The 26,840-nt window shown below is 47.1% G+C and overlaps 1 protein-coding gene across 4 annotated transcripts in view; it reads right to left on the bottom strand.

Moving 5' to 3' along the window:
• SVOP (SV2 related protein) overlaps nucleotides 1-26,840 on the bottom strand; it is a 750,499-nt gene that overhangs the window by 216,965 nt on the left and 506,694 nt on the right. For all 4 annotated transcript variants that reach the window (XM_069619446.1, XM_069619445.1, XM_069619448.1 and 1 more), the window contains one exon: nucleotides 840-964. In XM_069619446.1, the coding sequence (XP_069475547.1) occupies nucleotides 840-964 (125 nt within the window). The remainder of the gene's footprint in view (nucleotides 1-839; nucleotides 965-26,840) is intronic.

The raw sequence follows: 26,840 nt of genomic DNA, 5'->3' as shown, positions 1-26,840 counted from the left end.
CACAAGAGTGGGCTGGATTGGGTGGTAACAGCCAGGGGCACAAATGAGACCGGCCTCTAAACACGGGACTGGGTTTCAAAAACCATGTTGCTTCTCAGCGTTTTCTTGCTTTCAAGACAAGTGTGTTGCCCCTGAGTGATTCTCCCTGCTGTCTCAAGTATTATTGCTATTAGCACCCAGGTGCTGACCTCAGGTGCTAATGCTTTTTTGGTTAGTAAAAAAGGACAGGCCTGCCTGGTGCTTCCGCATCAGGGGTTGTGGAAATGGAAGAAGGGCTGAAGGTGGCGCCTGTGCTCCATTTCCATGACGGAGGAAGTGGCTTTCGGGAGAGCCAGGAAGGTAGGACCAAGAAGTGAGTGAGGATTCCGGGAGGGAGGCAGAGGGTTCACAGATGGAGGCAGTACCGTGGTCAGAGCAGGATGGGGGAGGTGGTGGGAAAGGACGCTGGAGGAGGCTGAACATGGCAGACTCTGGGAAAGGTGCTGCCTCCGGATGGAACGTGGGGTTATACTGTTAGATTCAGCCCGTGTTTTCCTGACATCCTCATTGGCTGGCGCCTTCTCCCCAGCTGCTAAATCCAATTATGTCCCCCAGACAATGTTTTTGATCTATATAGAGGCTATTTCAAAAAGCACTTCATTTTAAATATCTGTGTTTATGTAGATGAATGTAAAGCCTATGCTTAAAAAATGGTTGGCTCTTAATTGGAAATAAAACCTGGACCCTATGCATAATGTGTCAGCTATGGTCCATTTTATTGGCATGCATTCAGTACTTTTCGTAAAAACTGATTCATTTAATAACGGCCAAAGATGGTGTCAGTTTAACTGTTTACTTACGACTGAGGGACGCCACCAATCCCAAAGCCCACCAGTCCCCTGAGTACAAGGATCCAGCTGTATACTGGAGCGAAAGCACTGAGAACGCCATAGTACAAGGCCCAGAACACACTGATCTTCAGTCCCTGCAGGAACAATTGGACAAAAGAAATAAGATGCATTACAAAGCAGAAAAATAAAAATATACACTTACATTTCATATGAGTCCCTACTACCTGAACTTACAACATTATAACATTATATGTAGGCTATGACTGACTTTGGGCCCACCAGACGATCCCTGTCACAACTTCTGACCACATGGGGCACAAGGCACACGCTCTTTTGATGAACTCTTACTTAAATGATTTGATGCATCGATGCTTAGGAACTCTTTATGAACAATGTAGTGGCACAAACCATTATGAACAAATCTCTATTGTAAATATAAGTTAATGTTAATGTTAAAGGTTACTTGTACCGTGCACTATCACCACTGGAGTGGTCCCCTGGCGCTCTGGCGGATCTGAAAAAGGACGGTGTGAAACAGGGAGGCTGTGGGAGCGGTTAGTAGGGTGCAGTGGGAATAGGAGAGTGAGATATTATGTTCTGTTGGCACCTTCAGTATGGTTTGCACCGTTCGCTGAGCGATTCCCATGTGCTGTTGTTCATGGATATGTGTTGATTGTAGGTTGTTGCAGTGTGGTGAAGTACGTGCAGTGTGCCTTGCAGAGATGTGGTCATCTGAGTTTCTGTAGGAGAAGAGTTTGTGGAAAAAAGAGGTTTCAGTATTGGGTTGGCAGGGGGGGTTTTCTTACCTCTTTGCTTTGGTTTCTGTGGTCAGCATCTATGACCATCCTGTGTGCTTTGATATTGTTTGGTATCCTAGTATATCGCGGTGTGGTAATTATCCTCTATAGAAGTCTAGCGGTATGTGGGCATGGGTCGTGGAGGTGTGTTCCCCCCACCCTAGGGTTAGGGGTGGTTAGTAAGTTCATGGGTCTCTCCCTTGACTTCTAATCGGGGGTCCCTGCCTACTGTGGTATTCCTCTGTAAACTTGACAGTGTTGTGCATTAAAGGTCCAAAATGTCCGCCCTACGCCCACCAGTTGGGGATGGTTAGGCAATGGAGTGTAGGCCCCTCCCTGGGCTTCCTGTTTCTGCCAGAATTGATATTTCTTACTCCTTCCCTTCTGATTCTGGGGTGAAGAGGCACGTTTTTAGTTGTTTTCTGTATTCCAGATGATCCCTTGTATTGCGTATGTTTTTTGGTAGGGAATTTCATGTTTTAGGAGCCGGTGTGAGAAAGATGCTCCTCCGAATTTTCTTTTATTGTATGGTTTTGGTTCTAAGCGAATGTTGTAGCTTGATCGGAGTGGTCTTGCTGGATGGTAGATGGTCATTTTCTTCTTTAAGAACTCTGCTCCTCGACCGTGGATTGCTCTGTGCGTTATGCACATTGTTTTGAACCTTATTCGCTGTTTTATAGGTTGCCAGTGTAGTATTTTCAGTGCTCGGGTAAAGTGGGCGAAGAGAACTTGGTGGTAGTTTCAGCAGGAGTCTGATCGCTGCGTTTTGTTTAAGCTGAAGTTTCTTTAATAGGCATTCTGGCATTCCTACGTATAGGCTGTTGGCATAGTGTACTCTAGACATGATGAGTGCGATGATGGTGAGTGTTTTGTGGGTGAAGGAGAGGAATAGTGTAGAATCCTTTTTACTGTGTGCAGGAGGAATTAGCATTTCTTGATTATAGCATTTACTTGTGACTCAAGTGTTAGTTTGTTGTCCATCAGGACTCCAAGGTTCTTTACTGTTGTTGATGGTGTTGGTTCTGTTCCTACTTCTGTTAGCCATGGGATGTAGTGGCTGTTTTTGCATATAACCATTATTTCTGGTTTGCCGGGGTTGAGTTTGAGGTTGTTTGTGTTCATCCAGCCGTACGTAGAGTTCTTATAGGCATTCTTGCAGGTTTGTGTTTTCTTCGTGTGTGTTTTGTACATTGTGGATGATCTGTGTGTCATCAGCATAGTTGTAGCATGTGAGGCCATGTCTTTTAATGAGCTTGGCTAGTGGAGCCAGTAATATGTTGAAGAGCAGTGGAGATGGGGAGGATCTATATCATTCCATCACCCGTTTTTATTTCACTGCATTTTTTAACTCCCCAAAACTCCCCTTCCCACTTATTTAGAATCTATCCCCGAAACACTCAGAAACCTTATATCCCTCTACCGACCCCCCATATATTTAGCTGTTTTTTTCGGTAAAAAATATGCAGCAAAAAATTCTGCAAAAAAAAAAACAGCGATGAAAGGACCTTGTACCCTTGTGGTACTCCACAGGTAGATTCCCTTGGGGTGGATTTCAAGGGTTTGGTCCAGATAGTTCCTGTTCCATCTGTTAGGAAAGATTTAATGCAGCGTAAGGCTACGTCAGTGATTCCTATTTCTTCCAATCTCCTGATGAGGATGTTATGGTTGACTGTGTCAAATGCTGCTGAGAGATCTAGAAGTATTAGCGCAGTGCTTGTGCCTCAGTCTGCCTTAGCCTTCAGGTCGTCCCAGATTGAGAGCAGTGGTGTTTCTGTTCCTCCCATTGGTCTGAAGCCTACTTGTGCCTGGTCCAGCAGAACGTGTTCTTCTATGTAATCTTGTATTCTATATATGTAGGTTTCGAGCAGTTTCGCTGGAGAGGGGATGTTTGAGAGGGGTCTATAGTTGTCGAGGTCTTACACGCTGCTGTGTCTTTGAGGAACGCCTTGATATATGCCAATTTGAATGATCGCGGTACTCTCCCTGTTAATAGTGATTAGTTTAAAAGGTTTCTATAGTGTTCCATGGGTGCTCCTTGTATGAGGATTGATTTGTGTATGTCTGGGGGGCTGTTGCTGTTTCTTACCAGCTTGGCAAATGTCTCCGCTGATATTTGGGGAAAATGTTATAGTTTGTTCTGACGATCCTCGGCTGGCAGGGTCAGTTGCATGTTGTGGTAGATTGGTCTGCTTTGTATGATTTGGTAGATGGTGCTGATTTTGTTTTTGAAGTGATCTGCAAGGTCGTTGCATAGTTTCAGAGAGGGCATGGATGTGTTGTTAGAGCCAGTGAGGTTTCTCATTTCGTTTATGATGTTAAACAGTTATTTTTGAGTGTTGGAAGCTTTGGAGATTCGGTTGTTGTAGAATTTCCTTTTGGCCTTGTGGATTTCCTTTTTGTACAAGCAGATTTTTTGTTGGAATTGCAATTTCTTTGTCTTGTCGAATGTATTCCTCCAGTGTAGTTCAAGCGTCTTCTTTTGTATTTTCATGTCGCTGAGAAGCGGGTTAATCCATTTTGCTGTTGCTCTTTTGCATGATGGGGTGAAAGGTTTTTCCTTGGAGAGGTTGTCGATTGTTTCAGTGATCCACTTGTGCAGTAGTTACATTTTTTGGTTGAGGTCAGCTTCGTCCAGAACCGTTGTTGGTGGTTTATTGATTTCCAGTTGTTCTATTAGGTTGCTAGCTTTGATGGTCGTCCAGTTTCTTTTCATGATGGTGGTCAGTTTGTTTGGTTGTTTGGCTGCTGTCCTGGGTAGCATGATTACGAAAGGGATGAGGTGGTCGCTCCAGAGGATCTGTATTGGTGGTGCCGTGGTAATGAGGTTTTCGTTGGTGAACATTGCATCTAGTGTATGACCCACTGTGTGAGTTGCTCCTTTGACTAGCTGATGTAGTTTCATTGTTTTCAATTCTTTGGCTAGTGATTTTTGTGAGTTAGCAGTTTCTTCTTCAAACCAGATGTTAAAGTCTCACAGGATTATCAGGTGTTCCTGCTTGATGGCTAGGTTGGTAATGGCTTCTGTGAAGGCGTCCACGAAGGTCACATCATATGTTGGTGGTCTGTAAACAAGAATAAATTTGCGGTTTGTTTTGTGGTTTGCTGTTAGGGGAATGATTAGGGATTCACAGTTTTCGATGCTTAGTGGTTCATCCGTTTTAATTTTCAGGTGTTCCTCGTAAGCTACTGCCAGTCCTCCTCGTTTGTTTTTTCTATTTGCCTGTGAGCACTTGAAGTTGTCAGGGAGGCGGTTTTGGAGGGTGATTTTGTAGTTTTCGTCTAGCCAAGTTTCAGTTATGAATAGGATGTCAATACCACCGTCACACAGGAGGTCAAAAATCTCGGTGGCATGTTTGGACATTGATCTTGCGTTGATTAGGTTACAATGAATCTTTTTGACGATGTTAAGTTTATTTTTATTTTTTGTCTGTTTTGTCTTGCAGTAGTTCTGTTGGGTTGCTGCTGTTTTGCTTACACAAATTAATTGGAGTTCCGTGGCCTCTGCTTCACCATTGAATCGTCGTTCTGTTAGATTGATAGCTTTGTTTGAGAAATGTTCTACTTCATCTTCTATGTTTTGATGTAGTTGTTGATGCTGCCCTTGTATTTCTGTGATATAGGTAGTGAGGGCACTGAATTTGTTCCTTTCTCTTCTTGCATGTTCTTTTCTTTTTCTGCAAGGTTATAATAGGTTTTCTGTCTGCCTAGAACTGCCAGTGACATTGGGGTCTTACGGTGTGGAGGCAGTTGCGAGGTACGGTGTTAGATATAGGGATTTTTCTCTTCTCATGACGTTTCTTCTGTTGGTCGCGGTGTTTGTAGGAGTGTGTTCTGTATTTGTGGCAGTTTATACTGGAGGAGGGAGCAGCTGCATTGGGATTGTTCCTTGTTCCGTGTTTCTTGGGCGGCATCCTGTTCTGTGTCGGGGCATCTTATGACCCTAGGTGGTCACAGGGCTTGGATTTGTTTTGGGGAGTTTTTTGTTTTGGGTTACAGGGTCTGTAGCTCACCTGTGGGATCTCTTGTGGTTTGGATGGTGTTGAGTCTTGTCCTTTTGCCTTGTGATTGCACGGTGCACTATGTGGCCTCGCTTCTTTTGTACATAGTTATAATTCAGGACTAGCTGTGGGGTAGTTGTGATATAGTGGGCTGCTGTAGTAGATTGGCTGGGGTGTCTGCGTATAAGTGACTTTTGAGATATTTGGGGGATTCTGGGTTTGGGTTGTTCTAGGGTGCAGGTAGCTTGCTGGGGGTTTTGCGAGTGGCTGCCTAAATAGTGGATTGTGGTTTCATATCTCTCTTTCCTGTGGGTGGAGGGTCTAAGTGCAGTGGTACTGAGATATCAAGCATTGGAGGGACGGTAGGTAGTTGGGTTATCGGTTGGTTGTGGGAGGTGAATGACCTGACCTTGGTTCTTAGTTAGTTGGGTAGTGATCACGCTATGGTTAGTTGCTTTCATCGTGTAACCAGATGTTCCTGGACGGTTGGTAAAGGTCTGTGTTTCACAAAATGGGAGACATAAACACTCCTAAATTTGAGATTCCTGGAATGTGGGAGAAGGGCGTAGGCTTCTCAGAGTGGCAGATATAAACACAGCTAAGTTTGAGATTTGTAGATAGTGTGAGAAAGGCCTAGTTTTCACAAAAGGAAGTAACAAACACACCTATGTTTGAGATTCCTAGACAGCCTAGAGAAAGGCTTGCATTTCACAAAATGGCAGATATAAACACACCTAAGTTTGAGATTCCTAGATAGTGGGAGAAAGGCCTAGTATTCACAGAATGGCAGATATAAACACAGCTAAGTTTGAGATTCCTAGATGTTAGGCAGAATCCTGTTCAGTTCCCTTGGGGAACACTGCAAGAAGATTAAGACTACAGGAGTAAGCAGTAAACCCAATTGGTAGCAGTCTGTACCACCCAGATTTACCTGGTAGCCGTGGCCGAGCAGTCAGACTTCTCTCAAAAAGAGTAGGGCAGTATAAAGAGGATACACAATAGGGCTAAAAACACAGTAGAGCAAGCAAACACTGACCAGAGCTTGGTATCAAAAGTATATAATTATTTATTTAACACACACTTAAGGAAATACACTAGCACTATAAATCAAAACAAGTTCAAACACAATCAGAAAAGTATACACACCTCCTTTAAGAATTATTAGACAAGTCTAAGTCAAAACACCACTTTTTGTAAAAACAGATGCGAGTGCGTAACTTAGATGGCAATCCAATAATTAAGTTAAAGAGAGAGAAAAAGGCAGGTCATGAAAATAAAACAGTTTGCAACACTTTTCTATGACCAAAACACGTTCGTGAAGGCAGAGTCTACTGTAGAGCCAAAGTTCATAGGCCAGGTCCACTTTAAATGGAGCAAACTGAAATGTGCCCAAGATCACACAGTTTAGAAATGCATTCAAGTCTTTGTAAACATTTTCAAAAGAGGTTGGGTTGATTCAGAAGGTAAAGTTAGAAGGTCTGGGGGCCATCCCAGTTAGAAAGCCAAGGATTTAACACATACACAAAAACAGATGATTCCCTATGGAGTAAAAGACCCCATAGCCCATAAGCACACAATAAGTCAAAGACATACCTCAAATCATGCCTAAGAGTGGGAGAAAATGAGTCTCACTCTTAGCAGGAGAAAAAAAACAAACCCCAAAAATCCAGCAAAACTGCTGGGGCACTCACTAGGTTTGGGAAATTAGCCTTATAAGAGAATTTTCCCTAACACTAGACAGTGGGAGAAAGGACTGGATCTTACAAAATGGCAGATATAAATACACCTAGGTCTTAGATTCCTAGATAGTAGGAGAAAGGCCTAGTTTTCACAAAATAGCAGATATAAACACAGCTGAATTTGAGATTCCTAGACATTGGGAGAAAGGCCTGGATCTCACAAAATGACAGATATAAATACACCTAGGTCTTAGATTCCTAGATAGTAGGAGAAAGGCCTATTTTTCACAAAATAGCAGATATAAGCACAGCTGAATTTGAGATTCCTAGACAGTGGGAGAAAGGCCTGGATCTCACAAAATGACAGATATAAATACACCTAGGTCTTAAATTCCTAGATAGTAGGAGAAAGGCCTAGTTTTCACAAAATAGCAGATATAAACACAGCTAAATTTGATATTCCCAGACAGTAGGGGAAAGGCTGAGGCTTAAAAATATGAAGGGCATTTAAGTGCGCTTGGATTTCCATTGGTCTTCCCAGAAAATGTCACGGGCGTGTGTGATTGGGGCAAATATTGCAAGTTTTGGTTGTTTAGGGTGAGTTGAGCGTTAACGTGGCTATTAGTACCTGGAGGTTGTGCCTAGCTTACCCGTTGACGCTGGTTGACGGCCGTCTAGTCCCCGTCTGGCAGGTGTGGACACTGGACACTGTCGGGGCAGCTTGTGTTGGTCGCAGGTGGAGTGTCTTGGTCACCACCCAGATGAGTGGTGGTGGGACGCAAGCTAGTGTTACCGTTGTCTATATGTGACGCAAGCTAGTGTAACAGTTGTCGAGATTTGAAGCAATACTAGTCTTCACAATTCATCTGAGTGTGACGCATGGCTAAACTTCACCAGGACAGAATGTGAATGCCTAAATTGGAGGCACAGCAGAAGGGAAAACACCTGATTTGAGGTATCTAAATAGATGGAGAATGCCTAAGTATAGGATACAACAGTGAATAACAACACTAAGTGTTTGTTGCATAGCAGTGAAGGAGTATTCTTTACTAGTTGGCTGATTTTGGTATGCTTATGTTGTGTAGGTAATAAGAGAGGCAGGGCTTTTTGGAATACAGTGATTGCTGTACTCCCCACCCAGAACACTCTCATCTTGTCAGTCGCTGCTGGTTGATGGCTGGCTACTGGCTTCTCAGGCGAACACGGACAAACACAGTCTGGAGCTGCTTCTTTGGGTGCTGCCCTTTACCTTGGGGCCCTTAGCCAAAGGGGCTGCATGGGCAGGGTGCTGCCCTAGGGGGTGTGGTTAATAGCCTGCCTCCTGGAGGGAGACAGCCAATCACAGATAAGGGGCAGGAGAGTGGTCACACAGGTAAGGCAGAGAAATGGAAAAAAGTCCAGAAGGCAAGTGGAAATGGCTGCCAGGAACAAAGACAGAGACACACCTGACTATCCCAATCAATTGCAAGGGGGGACAGGAAGAAAGCCAGAGACAAACAAAGGACTACACCCCAGGGACTACAAACTTTAGATGTAGGCCAGCTCAGAAGAACAGGGTGAGAAGCCACAGAAACAAAGAGAAACCCACCAGAATAGCACAAACTAGTCAAAAAAAACTATTGAAAAAAGAACACAAACCCCTCCACAGGAGCACATGAAACAGGCCAAAAACGTATTACACTAAATGTACAACTGCTCACTGAGCATCAACCAGCCCTTAATGCTCCTTTCCAAGTGGCTTCCTTAAAGGATCCTTGCTCGCCATTTCCACCAGATTCAACATCACAAGACAAAGTAACTTTTATGATGTAGTCAATGAGAACAGAAGACATTTTGTTAAGGCCAAGAATCTCATGCTTTAGTAGGTTTTTAATGCCTAAAAAATATCTAGACACTACAAGCTAAGAAATTAGTTAGCTAAGGCCAGGTTGGCAACACTTCCCACTTTTCATCCCATGTTCGAGGCCCGCAAAACATCCAATGGAACTAGACGCCAACAGAAGCTGCGGTGCCCAGGCTTAAACTGAAAAACATGAAGGCCTTCCTGAGAAGAAAACCTACCAACATGTGATCCACGATTAAACCAACTGTCAGCCTCTGGGATGGCATAAAAAACAAAGAGTGGTGAATGGGATCACCAACACAGGCAGGGCAGATTCCTTTAGCTTTCTTTGGCACAGCCACTGGTAGCATGGATCAAACAATCCAGGCAAAGATCTCGGAGTGAAGCACAATGGAATACAGTTAACACAGAGTAAAGTCATTCAAGGAATTACCTAATTTATACACACACTGTGTAGCAGGAAGGCAAATCTTTAAAAACAGCAAGTGACAGGCAAAGGGTTCCACATTTATAAGGGCAAGAGTGTGTTGGCTCCAAACTGAGGGCCAACTGTATGGTCACTTTGTGTACTAGTCTTAACGAGGTTCATTACCCTCACTGTTCAATTAAGTTCCAGGGAGACCCTGCTGGACAACTAACAATGGCTGACTGCTGGGCTGTTCGAATAAGCTTTGGTCTTGACACTGTGCAGTGATTTAAGGGAAATCTGATCAGCCATGGCCAGGCATCTACAGAAGGACCATTGGGACTCAGTACTTCCGCAGACATCGTAAGGACCTTCTATCAAATCTGTTTAGAGGCTGCAACAGTAGTATTCCTTGAAGCCAGCCATCCTGGCAACATCTGCAGGAAGTGCTGCCAACTACATTGCAGTATAGCTGTTAAACTACAGTGCAGACCAGAAACATCTGGTTATGAGGATGCCATGTTGTAATCTGTAAACCTGCGAGTCTGCATCTCAGTACGCTTTACAAATAACACATTTTCCATTTAAGGAGACTTTGAATGAAAACCTTTGCACAGGTGCCTTAACCCATGCCCAAACATTAGGCAACACAAAAGGGTTGCAGAAACAATAAGAGTGCTACTCCCTACCAAGGTCACCACATTCATGGTCCAGTCGATCAGATGTACCACACTGACCTGCAAGAGAGCTGACAAACTCACTACCCTAGCACAGTTTTTGACAAAAGGATTCCATTCTTTCCAAACACAGAAAGTAGAAGAAAAGCCAAGTACCTATGACGCACCTCTCATCCGCTAACCTCAATTGCCCTCCCACCCCCCTCAATGAAGACTTCCACATACCCAATAGGGTCCCGTGCTTTCCACCCTTCTATATACCTGTGCCCGATGAACATCTGGCGGCATTGGGGGATCTGAGGCACTAGAGAACCAGCAGGAAAGGGAACTTGCCTAAATTAGGCTCCCTCTGAACTCACAGCCACCCCCAAGAGCTCAGTCAAGAATGTCACCACACGACTACCTCACCCTTCAGATTTGCAAGGCAAGGGCATCCAGGCAAAGGGCTGATTGGCCACAAGTAAAACCTTTGCACTCTTATGATCCTGCCAGTTCACCAATCATGCTCTCCCGATACCTCCCTTCACTTCTCCTTAAGCACTGCCCACTAATCCCACATCAATCCACACTAGTCAGAGGTATGCCCAACCACTAGGAGAGCCTTCTCCTGCCATTTCGACCTTCAGCTCACCGTTCTGGGAGAACTAACACATGGATTGATCCCCATGACACTGCTACCTTTGTCGCCAAATACTCTGAATTATTTTCTCTCTGTGACAATAAAGAGGTGGTGCGGTTGGCATAATAAATGGGGCTAATCCTTCTGCCCTCCAGATATTTCTCCAATTCTCCACTAAATACATTGGTACACCTCTCCTCACTCCATCATCTCACTGCAGAATGATATGGTGTGTGCTTCAATTTTTTGCTGAACGCCTCCCTCCGACAAAGGTACTATATCACATACATGGGTTTGAAGTTTTGTGATCCAAAAGGCAGGAGAAAGAAAACAGGCACATTTCAGATAATATAATCTCTCTTTAGAAAAGCATCCCTTTGAACAAATTATTACTTATCACCATAAATAAAGGCAAGCCTTGATACTCGGGAGGATAGGACTGTATTCTTCCGAGTCTTTCTCATTTAGAAAGAGGGCACTGATTGTCCCTTCTCTTATTTTACAACCAGAGAAAGTTGCACAAAATAAATGTGCTCAGTTATTTGGGCTGCAGTACACGTTAGGCGATATTAGCTGTGCTCATACCGCCAAAATGAATTACCGCTACTGCTTACTTTAACGGTAAATTACTGCACGGCATAGGGTATCTGTTAATACCCATTATGGTGTCTCATTGGACTCCACTGGAGATGGGCGCAATTATCACTTGCGGCAATTCCACGTGGTCTATTAGAGCAGCTTTTCATCAAAATGTTACATCCATGTCAAATCACACATTTTTTGTTTTATGTGTTACTTAACCCATAATCGTGCAAAGTGGTAAAACAGGTGGTATTGAAAATTACAGCCTGGTTTGCCGTATACTTATAATTTATAAAAAAGGTCCATTTCCTTGTGAAAAATACTGATGAATGTTACCATGCATGGTGACCAACTTCTGCGACAAGGTTTTGATGAGAGCAGTAGTAGCTCATTTGTTTGCTTTCTGTTGCGTGTAGGTGGCTACCAGAAAGAACTATGAAGCAAACACAGTGCCCTTTCCAGAGATATTCACAACAACTGTTTCTTGAGAAGACACGCATTGGCAAAGCTAACAGGTGTTCGTAGTTGTTTATTGCATTTTGTATGTAGCATTGAGGGAAGGAATTAGGAATGACAGCACAGAGAGGAAGACATGACAGCATGGGAGGGAATGAAGGGCAGTGCCAGGGGGTGAGAGAAGCACTGTGGTGGGGGGGGGGGGGGCAGGGGGGGCTAAGAAATAAATGGCAACACGAGGAAGAATAATATAATCCAATAGATGAAAGGTAGGTCAGCAACAGTACACAGGAGAACTGTACAACACATGAAGGAAGGAGTGACATAGCAAATAGGAGGAAGCAGCAACAGGGCAAAGGGGGGCAGAGCAACAGCACGGGGGTGTGCTGATCCAACAGCGCAAAGGTGGGTGTAGTGATAGCACCAGAGGGGAAAGAAGCAACAGTGCAAGGGGGAGGAGGGACAGCACAAGGGGGAGAAGTCACAGTGCAAGTGGGCGACAAGGGACAGTGCGAGGGCGAAGGAGGGAAAGTGCAATGGGGACAGCGAAAGGTGTGAAGGAGAGACAGTGCAAAGGAGGGAGGAGGGACAGCACAAACAAGGGAGGAGGGACAGCACAAGGAGGAAAGGAGCAATCGTGCAAGGGGGATGAAGCAGCAGCGCAACATATAAGGAGCTACAGCGCAAGGGATGAGGAGGAGGGACAGCGCAAGGGGAGAGGAGTGACAGCACAAAGGGGAGGGGTGACAGGGCAAGAAGCGACAGTGCAAGGGGGAAGGAGGGACAGCACAAGGGGAGGATGAGCATCCCAGGGGGAGGAGGGACAGTGCAAGGGGGAGGAGGGACAGTACAAGGAGGGAGGAGGGCCAGCAGAAGGGGGAGGAGGGCCATCTCAAGGGGGACAGTGTAAAGGAGGGTGGACGGACAGGGCAAGGGGGAGGCAGGGCAGCACAAGGGAGGGAGGATGGACAGTGCAATGGAGGGTGGAGGGACAGCACAAACAAGGGGGGAGGGACAGCACAAGGAGGAAAGGAGACATAGTGCAAGGGGGATGAAGCAGCAGCGCAAGGGGTGAGGAGGAGGGACAGCGTAAGGGGAGAGGAGTGACAGCACAAAGGGGAGGGGTGACAGGGCAAGAAGCGACAGTGCAAGGGGGAAGGAGGGACAGCACAAGGGGAGGATGAGCTTCCCAGGGGGAGGGGGGACAGTGCAAGGGGGAGGAGGGACAGTACAAGGAGGGAGGAGGGCCAGCGGAAGGGGGAGGAGGGCCATTTTAAGGGGGTCAAGAGGGACAGTGTAAAGGAGGGAGGACGGACAGTGCAAGGGGGAGGCAGGACAGCACAATGGAGGGAGGATGGACAGTGCAATGGAGGGTGGAGGGACAGTAGTGGAAGGGGGAAGAGTGGCAGTGCAAGGGGAAGGAGTGACATTGCAAGGGAGATGGAGTGACAGCGGAACGGGGAAGAAGCGACAGTGCAAGGGGTGGGAGGAGGAACAGCGCAAAAGAGGGAGGAGGGACAGCGCAAAAGAGGGAGGAGGGACAGCACAAGGGGGAGGAGAGACAGTGCAAGGAGGGAGGAGGGACAGCAAAATGGAGGACAGCACAATGGGGGAAAGGAGCAATGGTGCAAGTGGGGAGTGATATCTGTTGGTAGTAAGTATAATTGCAGCCTTTGCCCATAGTTGTCCTGTATCGTAGTTTTGATCTCAATGTGATTTCTTACAAGGACACTGTAAGTTGTCAGTGGTACTGCACCTATCCAATGAACTACAACCTGCAGATGGCCTCACAACTTATTCTGCTAGAGAGGTGTACTACCACTGACAACATACAGATGTCCTCATAAGAAATCACATTGAGATTTCTTATGTGATCATCCATATGTTGTCAGTGGTACTGCTCCTCTCCAAAATATAAAATAAAATAATTAAGAACCAGGGAAACGTGAAATAAAAATGGAAACTGTCTGTGAGCAGGTGAAAAATATGTAAGTGGTAGTGCACCTCTCCAATGTCACAGCTTATTTTATTGGAGAGGTGCAGTACCACTACAACATACGGATGTCCTCATAAGATTTCTTAAGATTTCTTATGAGGACATCCGTAGCTGTCAGTGGTACTGAACCTCTCCAATTAAAATAGATTTCTCATGAGGACATCTCTATGTTGTCAGTGGTACTGCTCCTCTCCAAAAAATAAAATAAAATAAGCAAGAACCAGGGAAACGTGAAATAAAAATGGAAACAGATTGTGACCGGAGAAAAATATGTCAGTGGTACTGCACCTGTCCAATGAACTACAACCAACCTGCAGATGTCCAATGAACTACAACCAACCTACAGATTTCCTCACAACTTATTTTATTGGAGAGTTGCAGTACCACTGACAACATACGGATGTCCTCATAAGATTTCTTATGAGGACATCCGTATGCTGTCAATGGTACTGCACCTGTCCAAAAAATACTCTGTGTATGGTAACCGTATCCAGAAAGGGAAAACTACATGTAGCCCAACATGTCTAAAGTAGCCCAAATATAGCCCAACCCACTATGGCTGCAAAAAGAAAGCTCACTACAGCATCCCAACCTTGAAAGTGACACAGTCACATGACATGGTACAGAACATCTGATTGGGAGGAAATTAGTTAAACAAGCCACTATTGAATTACATCGGCATAATGGAACAGGAAATAATATTTAGGGCCTTATTCATAGAAGTTTTTGCATGCTGAAAAGCGACTCTTTTTACCCGTTCATGGATCAGACTTTGCATGACTTTTCGGGGCTTTACGTGGGTCCATCACAGCTTTGCGTGCAGTCGAGTGCTTTGCGCAACACACACAGTGCAAAGTATGGGACAGGCCTGCGCAAAGAAACAAATAGGGGGCAGAACATGCATAGGCCCCATTCTCCCTGTAAAATGAGGAATAACGAGGAATAAAGTGGGTGTGCTGAGGGACGGGCCACACAAAGAAATCACACGCCCAGTCAAGAGCAAACACAACCAAATCCATGGATTTCAGCACGCAACTTCACGTCGGAAAAAGTCACACACAAGCCTCATGATCTAACTGCCACATGATAGAAGTCGCAAAGTACAATACGCAAACGAACCAACACGCAAAGGAAACGGATATGTAAAGCATGCAATGCACACCATTCAAACAGCGCTCAACCAGGTTCAATGCAGGTGTACTGGAAGCCATCACACATGTCCACAGAAGGAGAAGGGGGATGGCGAGGGACAGGATTTTCCTACCACATACTATGCTCTTTGGGCTGCCAGACGACCAGGTGTATGCAAGGTATAGCTTCCCACCCCATGTCATCCTAGACCTGGTCAGGGAGTGGAAGGAAGTCCTTGCCTCACCCACCATCTGCTCCCAGGCCCTCACACCCATGGATAAGGTGCTGACAGCTCTACATTTCCTAGCCACAGGCTCTTTGCCATTGCAATGGGCTTTTCACAGGTCACCCAATACCAGTGTCTACACCAGGTATTGGGCTGCATCACATCATGTGCGTGCCTGCATAGGTACATACACATGCCACGCACACCGCGGGAAAGGCAGGGAGTGTGCCAGGAGTTCTATGCCACAGCACATTTCCCAGGTGTACTCTAAGCCATTGATTGCACGCATGTCGCGCTACATGCCCCCCGATTGACAGAGTATATGTAACGAAACTGGAAGCATTGGCAGTCAATCAATGTCCAGGTCATCTGTGACGCAAACAGAGTCATCATGCTTAATTTACTGCCAGTAACCACTGTACCGGGTCCTGGCATTGGGAACCTTTGGAAACACCTGGCTCATTGGTGAGGATCAACTGTCCCGCACATGCATGCAGTCACATGACACACTAGGCCTCATTACGAGGCTCGAGGTAGCATTGCCAGTTTTACCGGCAAGGCTACCTCTAAACTCGCATCCGGGTCCGGCACCCGCGAATGGGCAATTACTGGGCTATTCCAGCCCAGCCGGACCTTTCGCAGGTGCCGGCCCTGGTACATCCCCATTCCCATTTGAGCCCCATAGGGCTCATAGGAATGGGAAGGGTGGTAGCACCGGTAACGTTAATAACGGTACCGGTGCTACCATCATGTTCTGCTTGCGGGTGCCGGTACGGCCACCAGGTCAGATCTGGTAGCTGCAAGGGCACCCGCGAGCAGAACTCCTAGTATGGCGGTACAGTAGCAACAGTGCCGGTAGCGATACCGGCGCCGTTGTTGCCTTACCGCCATAGTTGTAATGAGGCCCACTGAATAGCAGACCATGACAATCAATGCTAACCACAACCATTTACACATTTGCAGGGGATAGTGCCCACTACATTCCGGAATCCTACCACACCAGACGAGGTAAGGTACAACACTGCACACATAGCCACTAGGGGCATAGTGGAGCACACATTCAGGGTTCTGAAGTCACGTTTCCGCTTCCTTGACCACTCTGGCAGCGTATTGCTTTATGCCCCACCAGTAGTATGCAACATCATCATGGCATCTTGTGTCCTGCACAACGTTGCCACACGGCGTAGCATGCCAGTAGAGACGCAGGTGGGGCATCGCCCTCAGCCACAGGCACCAACCTTGCCCTTGGTTGGACAAAGGGCACAGGGAGAGGCTGCATGCAATCAACTCGTGCAAACCCACTTCACATGAATACCAGCTCCTGTGGACCACACACAGTGAAGCCACACCCCTGGTGCCCTTGAATGATGAATTGAGCACAATCCACTGCACCCATAACAACACCCTGAGAATGGGTGCCTGGTAGAGGCATACTGTGTCTGTCCATAGCCATAAAATCAAATGCACCAACCACTGACACAGTCATAGCAAGTGGAAACAACAGTATACATGTCATTCACACCAAAACACACAACACACTCAACAAAATCCCTTACCACTTACACATGCCCCACACCAACTATTGTGCATGCAGACCCCCAACAACACACAGGAGAACACAAGTAGGAAAGCACAGCACACAATGTAAGCAGTAACTAACACTTGTGAGGAATGCCCTGGCCATCCTAGGCGTGTCTCACAGCAATATACAGGTGGAGTGCCCACCCAATTCCCTGACAACAATAGTGCACACAATGCACATCTAAACAGTCATACACACTGAGAAAATTGTAAGCCCACTTCAAGAAAGATGCACATCTCACCGCACATCTTTTCTATTGTGTGCTGCTCCAACTGTACCCAGTCATGTATCCATGCTCCCCTACGTAGGTGTACAAAGCAGCCTACACTGCTGAGGTGTTGCATGAATACATCCCACATCACTGTTCCCTTGAATAGCAGCAACAATCTCCCCTTTCTGAATTCCACAGAAGAGAAAAATAACATCAGGTCAGAGCAGGCAACACATCCATGCACCGAATGACACCGCACCCTGTCCCCCCTGAGTGCAATGCAACAACTGCAAGCAATGACTCGCCAGCCTCCCATCACCATGTCTCCCCTGAACCCATGCAGCCAGGCCTGCTCACCTCAGGCCAATGCAATTAAAAACACCCCACACAGTGACGCCATCCTCACCCACAACACGTCCACTGCCTGCCCCCATGAGTGCCATGCTGTGAAGGACCAGGTTCCACTTATCCCTTATTCCGGTGGGGGGTCATTGTGATCCTTCAGATCTGGCTGTAGTCAGAATGACAGTGAGAGAATTCCCGAATAGTGATCACTGAGAGGGTGGAAACTCAGGATCCCCTCAGAAACCATCCCAATGCCACGATTTGGCTTTCCCTGATTAACGTGGCATCAGGACAGTGTAGGAAACACTGTCAGAGGAGCTGATGATGGAATGCCAAAGATGACGGTACGTGTACTCCTCAGTAATTGCAGTGAAGACAGGATCCATTAGAAAACAGATGGGCAAAAAGGCAGCAGTCACCGGTGAAGGCAGAGCACAGAGGCAACATGCAGAAAAGAGACAAGCAGACAAGAGAAAGGAATGAGAAACAGAGGTCAATGATACTGGCTGAGCAGCTGTCAATGGTTGTCTAAATAGCTGCTGGTGTACCGTGCATGGTACGCGTTGCCTTGGCAAACAACAACACCGGGCCCATGGCATCTGCCAGGTGTCCATGGGTGTGACCTCCACACTGTTGTGGTTGGACGAACATGGCAGCCCCCACATGACCAGCAATGCTGTGCTGGTGTGGAGTTGTCTTGGGAGTGCATAGCAAGGATGCGTCTAGCTGGTGGGGAGATGAGGAGAGAGGTGGGGGCTGTAACAATGGGTGAGGGCAGAGAGAAGGGGATGAAGAGAGGAAGACCGAGACAGAAGGACAGGAAAAGAAGGCAGCATGGATAGAGAGCCTTGAAGGCACATCAATTGGAAAACAACACAGGTTGTGGGTGAAGAAGGACAATACGGAGTGAAGGCGAAGGGCAGTCTGGGAAACAAATGCCACCTGCGAAAGGGGAATCCTCTGCTTCTCATCACAGAAACAACATGGACAACACACCATGGCATGTAAACCAGAAAGAGACTCATGTTCGCAATATCCACGCAAATAACGCTGTGCCACCCCACTCCAGACTAGGTACCACCCACCATCCCCCCTGTTGGACACCACAGTTCATTAACAGGTCATCAATCCCCAGATGTTGCTTTCCCCTCAAAGAGATCACACACCCTAGATGAGCCGTTCCCAGGAAGGTGGTGGGGATCATAGGGTGTACTGCAAACACTCTAAGGGATAACAGATGACCCGACGCTTCGGCGAGGGGGGGCGATGATTTTCCGCTTGCATGTACCCGCAATGCACATACACATACAGTGAAGTCACTCACAGTGATGGATTAAGGTAATGAAAACAAAAGGCATGCAATATGTTCAGGAGGAGAGAATATACAAAAAAACAACAATAAGCAACAAGAAACTTATATGGGGAACACAGGTAAGGGCTGTCAGGGGTCCACATTTGCAAACCAGTACACACCTTAATGCCCCAAGTGTGCCAAACCGGTCCTGTGGAGTGCATGAAGACATACAGCAAGATATGTGTTTCCTGAGGCAAGGTCACGCATGGGAGCAGCCAAGGTCTTGGTGATCCGTGAATTGATGTGTTTAAGATGTGTAGTTGCAGCAGGGCAGGTCATGTGACCAGATAAGGGTGTGTAGTGGACTCTGGCACAGATTAAGGAGTAGGGTGGACAGGGAGTATCCGTGTCAGAGCCTGTAGGACACATGGGGGTGGGAGGAGAAGGCTGGTAGGAAGAAGACCTCAGAACGCTCAGTGAGGTAAGAGGTGAACAATCATAATGCAGAGTCCAGATGTCGAGAGATTGGAGTCTGAGGATGAGGATATTGTCGTACCATGGGCCTCATTACGAGTTTGACGGTAGCCGTGCCCTTATTAAGGGCACGGCTACCGCCAAACTCGCTACCGGCCCCGGCACCCGCAAATGGGCCATTACCAGCCCATTACGAGATGAATGGGCCGGTAATTACCCATTTGCTGGTGTCGGTATGGCCGGCCTCCCAATCCCCATTCTGCCCCACAGGGCAGAATGGGGGTCGGGAGCATGGTTGCATCAGCACCGTTAATAAAGGTGCCGGTGCAATCAAGCCTGGTCAGACCACGTGTGCAGTCCGGCACCGACAAGCAGAACTCGTAATGTGGCGGAGAGGTAACAATGACGCCAGTAGCACTACCAGCGCCGTGGTTGCCTTTCCGCCACATTCGTAATGAGGTCCAATGTGTCAAAAACTGTCAATGGCTCAAGTGGGATAAGTACTACACAGTCTCCTGAGCCTGCTGTCCTTTGTGGAAGTGTAAACCAGAAAACCAATGTAGAGGAGCAAGTAGATGCATTTTCCCTAGGTCCCACCCCCTCTCCACCGACATATTGGAACAGCAGGAGAAGAGCTATATGTGGGATCCCATGTGTTGTCTCTCTACTGCATTGAGTGTATGAGAGATGATATGCACTCAAGCAACCACACTGAATGTACCCTCAAACTGAGTGGAAGGTTGCCAGCCCGCACGGTTGGACATCAAGGAGCACTGAGTGAAATCTGACGAGAGCAGAGTGATGTCATGAAGACGATATACGGGAACATACTGAAAAAATAAGAAAATACTTAAGAGTAACGATGTAACTGAAGTGACAAGAGAAACGTGTACGAAATGATAAAGTAATCAAATATACAAAGAAGATTAAGTAACTTGCTGGCCAATAAGTGTAAATACGCAGTAATGCAAGGTAGATGAGACATATAGAACCTTGCTATAAAAGAAAATATACATGGCTAAATCGGCCATAATAGGAAGAGGGACGTCAGCTCGTGTCAAGACTCAATCCAGCAACCTCAGAGACAGACCAGGGATGGACAGTCAGGAGATATTGGAGAAATAGCTTTGTTTGCAAAATAAAGAGGAGTCTGTGTTGGCCTGAGATCAAGGGTGCTATTTTAAGGAATAATTGCAAGGCACAAGGGGAGGCAGACAAATGAGCTATGTACGTAAGGCATATTTCTCTTAGATTAAAGAAGAAGCAAACATTTGCAAGCGCCAAGTATTGGAAAATTAGCAGTGGATAAAGTCAATACAAGATGGAGTGAGCAAGTCTCTAGAGGCCAAGAGGAGCAAGACCACCCAGTATAAGTAAATCAAACAGCAGTAACTCGGAATGTCGAAATGGACAAATTTGCGGCCTCCTCACACGTGATTCAGATGTCAATAAGAAGGGCTATTTATTAAGCTTCGCTTATAGATAGTGATGTGCTTACACTCATTCAAATATCCCAGAACAAAAAGCAGGCTACAAGTTCAACTACAGACTAGATACTTTGGCTTATGGCCAGACTGATGAGAGATGATGGATTAATTGGGAATGTGGGGAGTAATCTGACATGATACAAGCACCTGGGTTTCATTTTGCTTGCATGCTGCTAATGAGCCAAAGGTCCAAGGTTGGGTGTGAATGCCAACCAATCAGACGGTCTATGCGGCAACATGGTATACAATGTTGCATAGATCAATCTGCTACCATTTTCTCTGCTATATTCAATATTATACGTATTTAGAGGTAGCTCGAGGCGTACCTTACAGATAAGGGGCATCCAATGAAGTACTCCATATGAATACCATAGGTACATATGTTCCCTTAACCAATCCTTACCTTCATTAGGTTTTGCAGTTTGCCACATAGGATGACATCATAGATGACGCATATTGGGGTAGTGTATAACCATGTTTGTGGGTGAGTGTGCGGTTTACCCAGCTTTATTAAATTGAGAATAAAGTAGTATTTTGCCATATTTTCTGAGTCTGTCCGGTCATTTGGTCTGACATCTTTATTGGTAATGCCATCTAGTGCAAGAGACACTTTAAGGTGCTAGAGCACACCAATGCACATGCATGGATGTTCAAGGGGACATACACGCACCAACATCTGGACAAACACACATCTGCAACTGCATGCCAATATTGTGGCGTACACTTAAACAGACACTGACATGATTGACAGTGCACAACCTTACCTGTCGGCAGAGCTGTCCTGAGGTGATTCCCCCATCACCTCCACCAAACAATGTTCCTCGGAATTTGTGAATGGAGGGCCAGTCCCCGGCAGAAGGAATGGGGAATAGGGAGGTTAAAGGGTGCTGGGTGGACCTATCATGGAATGCAGTCACCGGATGAGTCAGGATCCCCGCATCAACATGGGACATTGCATTTCACCAGCTATAAGAGTAAATCATGCAGACTGCATATATGTAGCGCAATGCTTTTGATTGTTCTTCACCTGCACGTATGATCCTGTTGCAGTAAAGTGAACCATGGCAGTTGACACCACTGCGCATGGGTGCATACCTAGACTGTCACTCAAAAATCCCTTGAGAAGGCAACAACACTTCTCTCAAGTTTGAAAAGAAAGAAACACAGGGGTTATAAAAAATGAGTTTGATGTTCCCATCCCGAACAGGGGTGTAAAATAAACCCAAAACAGACCAGGTAAAAAAATAAAATAATATCCATCTTGGATTGGGGGATATAATGGCCATCCTGGAGGGGGGAGAGGTAGGGTGTGTGCCCATGTCCACATGAGGGGATAGAAAATGTCTATACCCAAAAAAATGATGTTTTTAAATCCCTCCATGGGCTCATGGACAACAGGGCACAGGTGGTTGAGGTTGCGTGGGTCTGACATCCTGTGGTAGATCATCAGGTTATGGCGGCTGCAGTGCGCCCTGATAATGCAGTGCCAAAGCCTGGTCTTCGTTGGCTAGGGCCACCCGTTATACAGATGCATACACCAGCATCCCAATGGCTGGGAGGTCACGATGAACTTCTTCCCAAGGTCGACATGTGCGCTCACTTGTGACGCATCAATTTGTTGGGACAGTGTCTGCCTCAAGGCATCCATCTCTTTGTGGAGCTGGGTCCTTGTGCTGAAAGTACCTCATGCAGTGAAGCCCTCAAGCTCTCCATCTCACTGCAATTGGAGTTTTTAGGTGCCAACATCTCCTGCTTCAGGGCTTCTATGTGCTGCTGCATCTGCATGCAGGGAATCCTGCAGACACTTCAGATCAGACCGTCGGCCCGTGATGTTGGCCTCCATGCCAAGTTTGTCGGAGAGCCTTGAGGACCACATTTCAGCATGCATTTTCTTCTCCAGGCTGTACAAGAGTTGCTGCTGATGACCCTGAGAGTCCAGATGTTGTGCATCACGGGCAGCTGGTGTGGACGTGTGCTCGGCCAGGCGATGCATGCTCCAGAAAATATCATGCAACATGTCACCAGGCTGTAAGACTGCACACAACATCTGCTGCTCCCACACCATCTCTCCAGCATACACATATCCACCACGTGTGCGGGGCGATGGTGAGATGCCAGGGTGCAGGCCTGTCGCAGCGGAACCCATCCTTAGCTGCAGGTTTGCAACCCTCTGTTGGACATCAGTCCCAGAATCTTATCCCAATTCAGTTGAGGGCAAGCTTGCAGCCATAACCACAGCGGACAGAGGCTTACCACTGACTGGACCTGTGAAGCCTGGCTCACCTCTGCAGATTCAACTGCCCTATCCGGCCTGCCCATTGGGCACCCTCCATGTCCACCAATTTGTCATCCACACCTGGTTCTACATCTGAACTTGCCGAGTCAGAAGCATCAGAAGAGTCAGAAACACAGCTGAGGATCATCTGTAGCACCTGTGGATGTTCATGGCATACAACACCATGGCCTCCACCGGTGGACTGAAGTAAGACCCCCCCCACCTCTTCCGCATCTGCTGCATCATCACCCACACATGGACAGACAACAACATTTGAGTCATGAGTGCCTTGACCAACATTCATATGTGCATTACAATGCATACAGACACAAAATGGATGGACACATATACATCACACATCGTGACTTGGCACACTGTGAGCTGTACGTCACAGATGAATGGCATTCACTGACATGTGCAGTCACGGCAGAGCATATCAGACAGTGCAACATGGCATGGGCTGCAGGTGTGAGGGCGCAAACATATACTGGGACATGAGTTGCAGTGAAACACATCAGTGGAAGGATGGCTGTCTGTGCATCATCAATAATCCCATGCACAACCCAGACATTTACATGTGGCAACGTGTGAAAGTGTGACCTGCACATCTGAGCCCACTCATTGCATGCAGGCATATGTGTGGTCATGATATCCCCAACCACAATTGGAACATTGACCCCCCCACCAGCTACATGGCTGTCACAGTCACATACCTTGCATACATGTCTGAGGAGACTGTGACATGGAAACAACAAAGGCACGCTTGCTCGGCCACTGCACCACTGACACCCCATAAGTGTAATGAACTACACATAGACAACTATTGCCCATTCACATGTTGTCCCGTCAGAAAGAGGCCCTCATGCTTATATGCACAGACATTGTTGCTAAATCATGTTCACCGACCGCCAGGGCAAGGTAATGGAAGACTGAGAAAACATATACATACGTATGTGACACAGTGTGAGTCATGATTGTTTCACCGAGTGGAAAATATACATGCAAGACACTGTGAATGTGTACAGTCACATGTGTGTTGCATGCAATTGCCACATGTACAAGCTGCCCCATTTCATGGTTCATGCAGAGGTTGTGACTTCCTGGGGAGCAGACCTCAAGGAAAACAGGGGGGGCCCAGGAAGGTTCAGACCCAGACATCTGACTCTGCATTCACAGCTGGTAAGAAAACAGACATACACATGTATCCAATAATGGAGTGCACTTTGAGAACACATCCACTGAGATGCTTTTGATACACACACCCTCTGGCCTGCCCCACTCCCAGCCCTCATGTCAAGTTCATACCCTTAGTGCAGACAGAGCCATACAATTGTGGGCTACTCATGACTGATGGCCCATGCAACAAGCATTTCATTAATAAACCCTGGGATAAATACTGCACATGGGGCATTGTAATTCTGAAGGGCAGCACAAAGCATTAGTTAGGTGACCAAATCTACACATTCTTTCAAGATAAAAAACATGACACACATACACATATACAAACAATGTACTTCATTTGCCTCTCTTGTCAATTCATGCATGGAAACTTTTCATTAATATCACTTTATTGCTACATATGGCGCATGCCTGAGAAGGTTAAATGTGATATCCTTGCCAAAGTGCTCTAGTGGATGCATTTGGACATGGTGTACATGCATTCCCTCGCCATCAATATACTCTCCATCCCTTGAACATGCCAACCACTGCCAGATATCTCCTCAATGTGACTTTGCACCTTGATTAGGACAGCTGGTTCCATTGTGTCAGTGTTCAGACCGTAGTACATGTAAAATCAAGGACATGACATGTGTGCAGCAATGATAAGTGCGCTGGCCAAATCACCACCTTGTCAATCAAAGCCTCCATGTGCTGCCCCAAAATGAAACAACACATATGACTGTATCTGTCTGATGTGTCACATCGGTGCTGACCCCAGGTCTACCGGCATCCTGTGTGAGAATTCACGTGGGCGTAAGCCCCCTGCTGTTTGCCTGGCGCAATTCATGAATAGGCGTTTTTACTTCACATTGTCATCTAAAGGGCGCTGTCATCTCACATAATGGGCCTCATTACGAGGTTGGCGGTCCGGTAACAATGGTACCGGTATGCTTGCCGATACCGTTGTTACCGGACCAGCAAACTCCGAGTTGAGCCGCGGGTGCTTTTCATTCCGCCAGGTATGCCCATGCGGAATGAAAGGCACCCGTTATGAACGGTGCCGGTGCTACAGGCATCCCCATTCCCATTGAGCCCTAAGGGGCTGAAATGGGTATGGGGATCTACTGGCACAGGCACCCGTGAAAGGGCAATTACCAGGTCCGGCGGGGGCCGAATACCCCGTTAATTGCCCATTCGTGGGTGCCGGATTTCCATGCTGGTATGGAGGTAGCCTTGCCGATTTTACCGGCAAGGCTACCTCCAACCTCGTAATGAGGCCCAATGTCATGTAAAGTGTCAGGCAATGACTGTCAATAAGTGAGTGACTGATAGTCATTGACTGACGCTTTACATGACACTGGGCCTCATTACAAGGTTGGAGGTAGCCTTGCCGGTAAAACCAGCAAGGCTACCTCCATACCAGCATGGAAATCCGGCACCCACGAATAGGCAATTACCGGGGTATCGGACTTGCTGGACCCGGTAATTGCCCTTTCGCGGGTGCCTGTTCCGGTAGATCCCCATTCCCATTAAAGCCCCATAGGGCTCAATGGGAATGGGGATGCCTGTAGCACCGGCAATGTTCATAACGGTGCTGGTGCTACAGGCATGCTGTGCTCGCGGGTGCCTTTCATTCCGCATGGGCAGACCTGGCGAAATGAAAGACACCCACGAGCAAGACTCAGAGTTTGCCGGTCTGGATACAACGGTACGGGCAAGCTTACTGGTACCGTTGTATCCGGACCGGCAAGCTCGAAATGAGGCCCACTGTCATCTAAAGGGTGCCGTCATTTCACACAATGTGATTTGACACTTTAGAGTGTGTGTGTTGGCCCTGTGTGATTGCACAACTTAACAGTCCCTTGAGCCAGCTCTGTGTCAGAGAGAAGCCAGAGTTCACAAGTGATCATACCATATGTATGTGCTGAGGCAAACATCATAAGTGCTTGATCCTCTGATATGTGTGCGGGCGCATGTTGCATGCTTACAGGTCAAGCTGTTATGGATGCATGTTGATAACTGTATGACAGGTGCACTTCTCATGGCCCGGGCTGCATGTCAAACCTGTGTCACCTTGGCATTGCATGTATTTGCAAATGTGTTTGTGGCCACACGACAATGTGCTGTGTTGACATGTGCCTCTGTCATGACTGTGAGTCAGCATTGTCCCTACACTTGTGTGTCAGTAGCCATGGGCATGCGTGTGTGTGTGTGTGTGTGTGTATGTGTGTGTGTGTGTGCATGTGTCAGTTGTTGGTTGACAAGTGCTGAAGGCATGTTGCTGTTAATGTTGTGAATGCCACACATGCATTGACAATGATGACTGATGTCAATTTTCTTTGTCCCATTTTCCACAGTTGCTGCCGCTCGTGAAGAGGGCTGAGGCGTGGCTGTGCAGCGGAAGGGCCAGTACTGGGCCACCAGACCTAGGAACACACTCCAGCCAGCCCCCATTGGCACCACCACACCTGAGGGGGAATTGGCTGAGGGGGCGCCAGGACCATCTGGCAAAGCTGCTGTCCCAGGAGGTGATCGTGGTGGGGGACAGCTCAGCAGCTGTGGGACAGGGTGCAGAGGCACAGGGTCCATCAAGGGTGAAAGACTCTCTGAAGTCATACAGGGTGATGTAGGTGGAGGTAGAGGAGGAGGCAACTGCAGGCCAGCCCACGGGGTCTGATGGGGGCATCCAGGAGGGTGTTCAGGCTGCATCCCTGGCCCAGAGACATGAGATGTGCAGTATACCGTGGAAGTTGCTGCACAACTTCCTGTCT

Source organism: Ambystoma mexicanum, chromosome 10 (assembly GCF_040938575.1).
Source record: "Ambystoma mexicanum isolate Mex_15411 chromosome 10, UKY_AmexF1_1, whole genome shotgun sequence".
Lineage (NCBI taxonomy): Eukaryota > Metazoa > Chordata > Amphibia > Caudata > Ambystomatidae > Ambystoma > Ambystoma mexicanum.
Note: the sequence above shows the minus strand (reverse complement) of the source record. Positions and strands in the feature narration are given on the sequence as shown.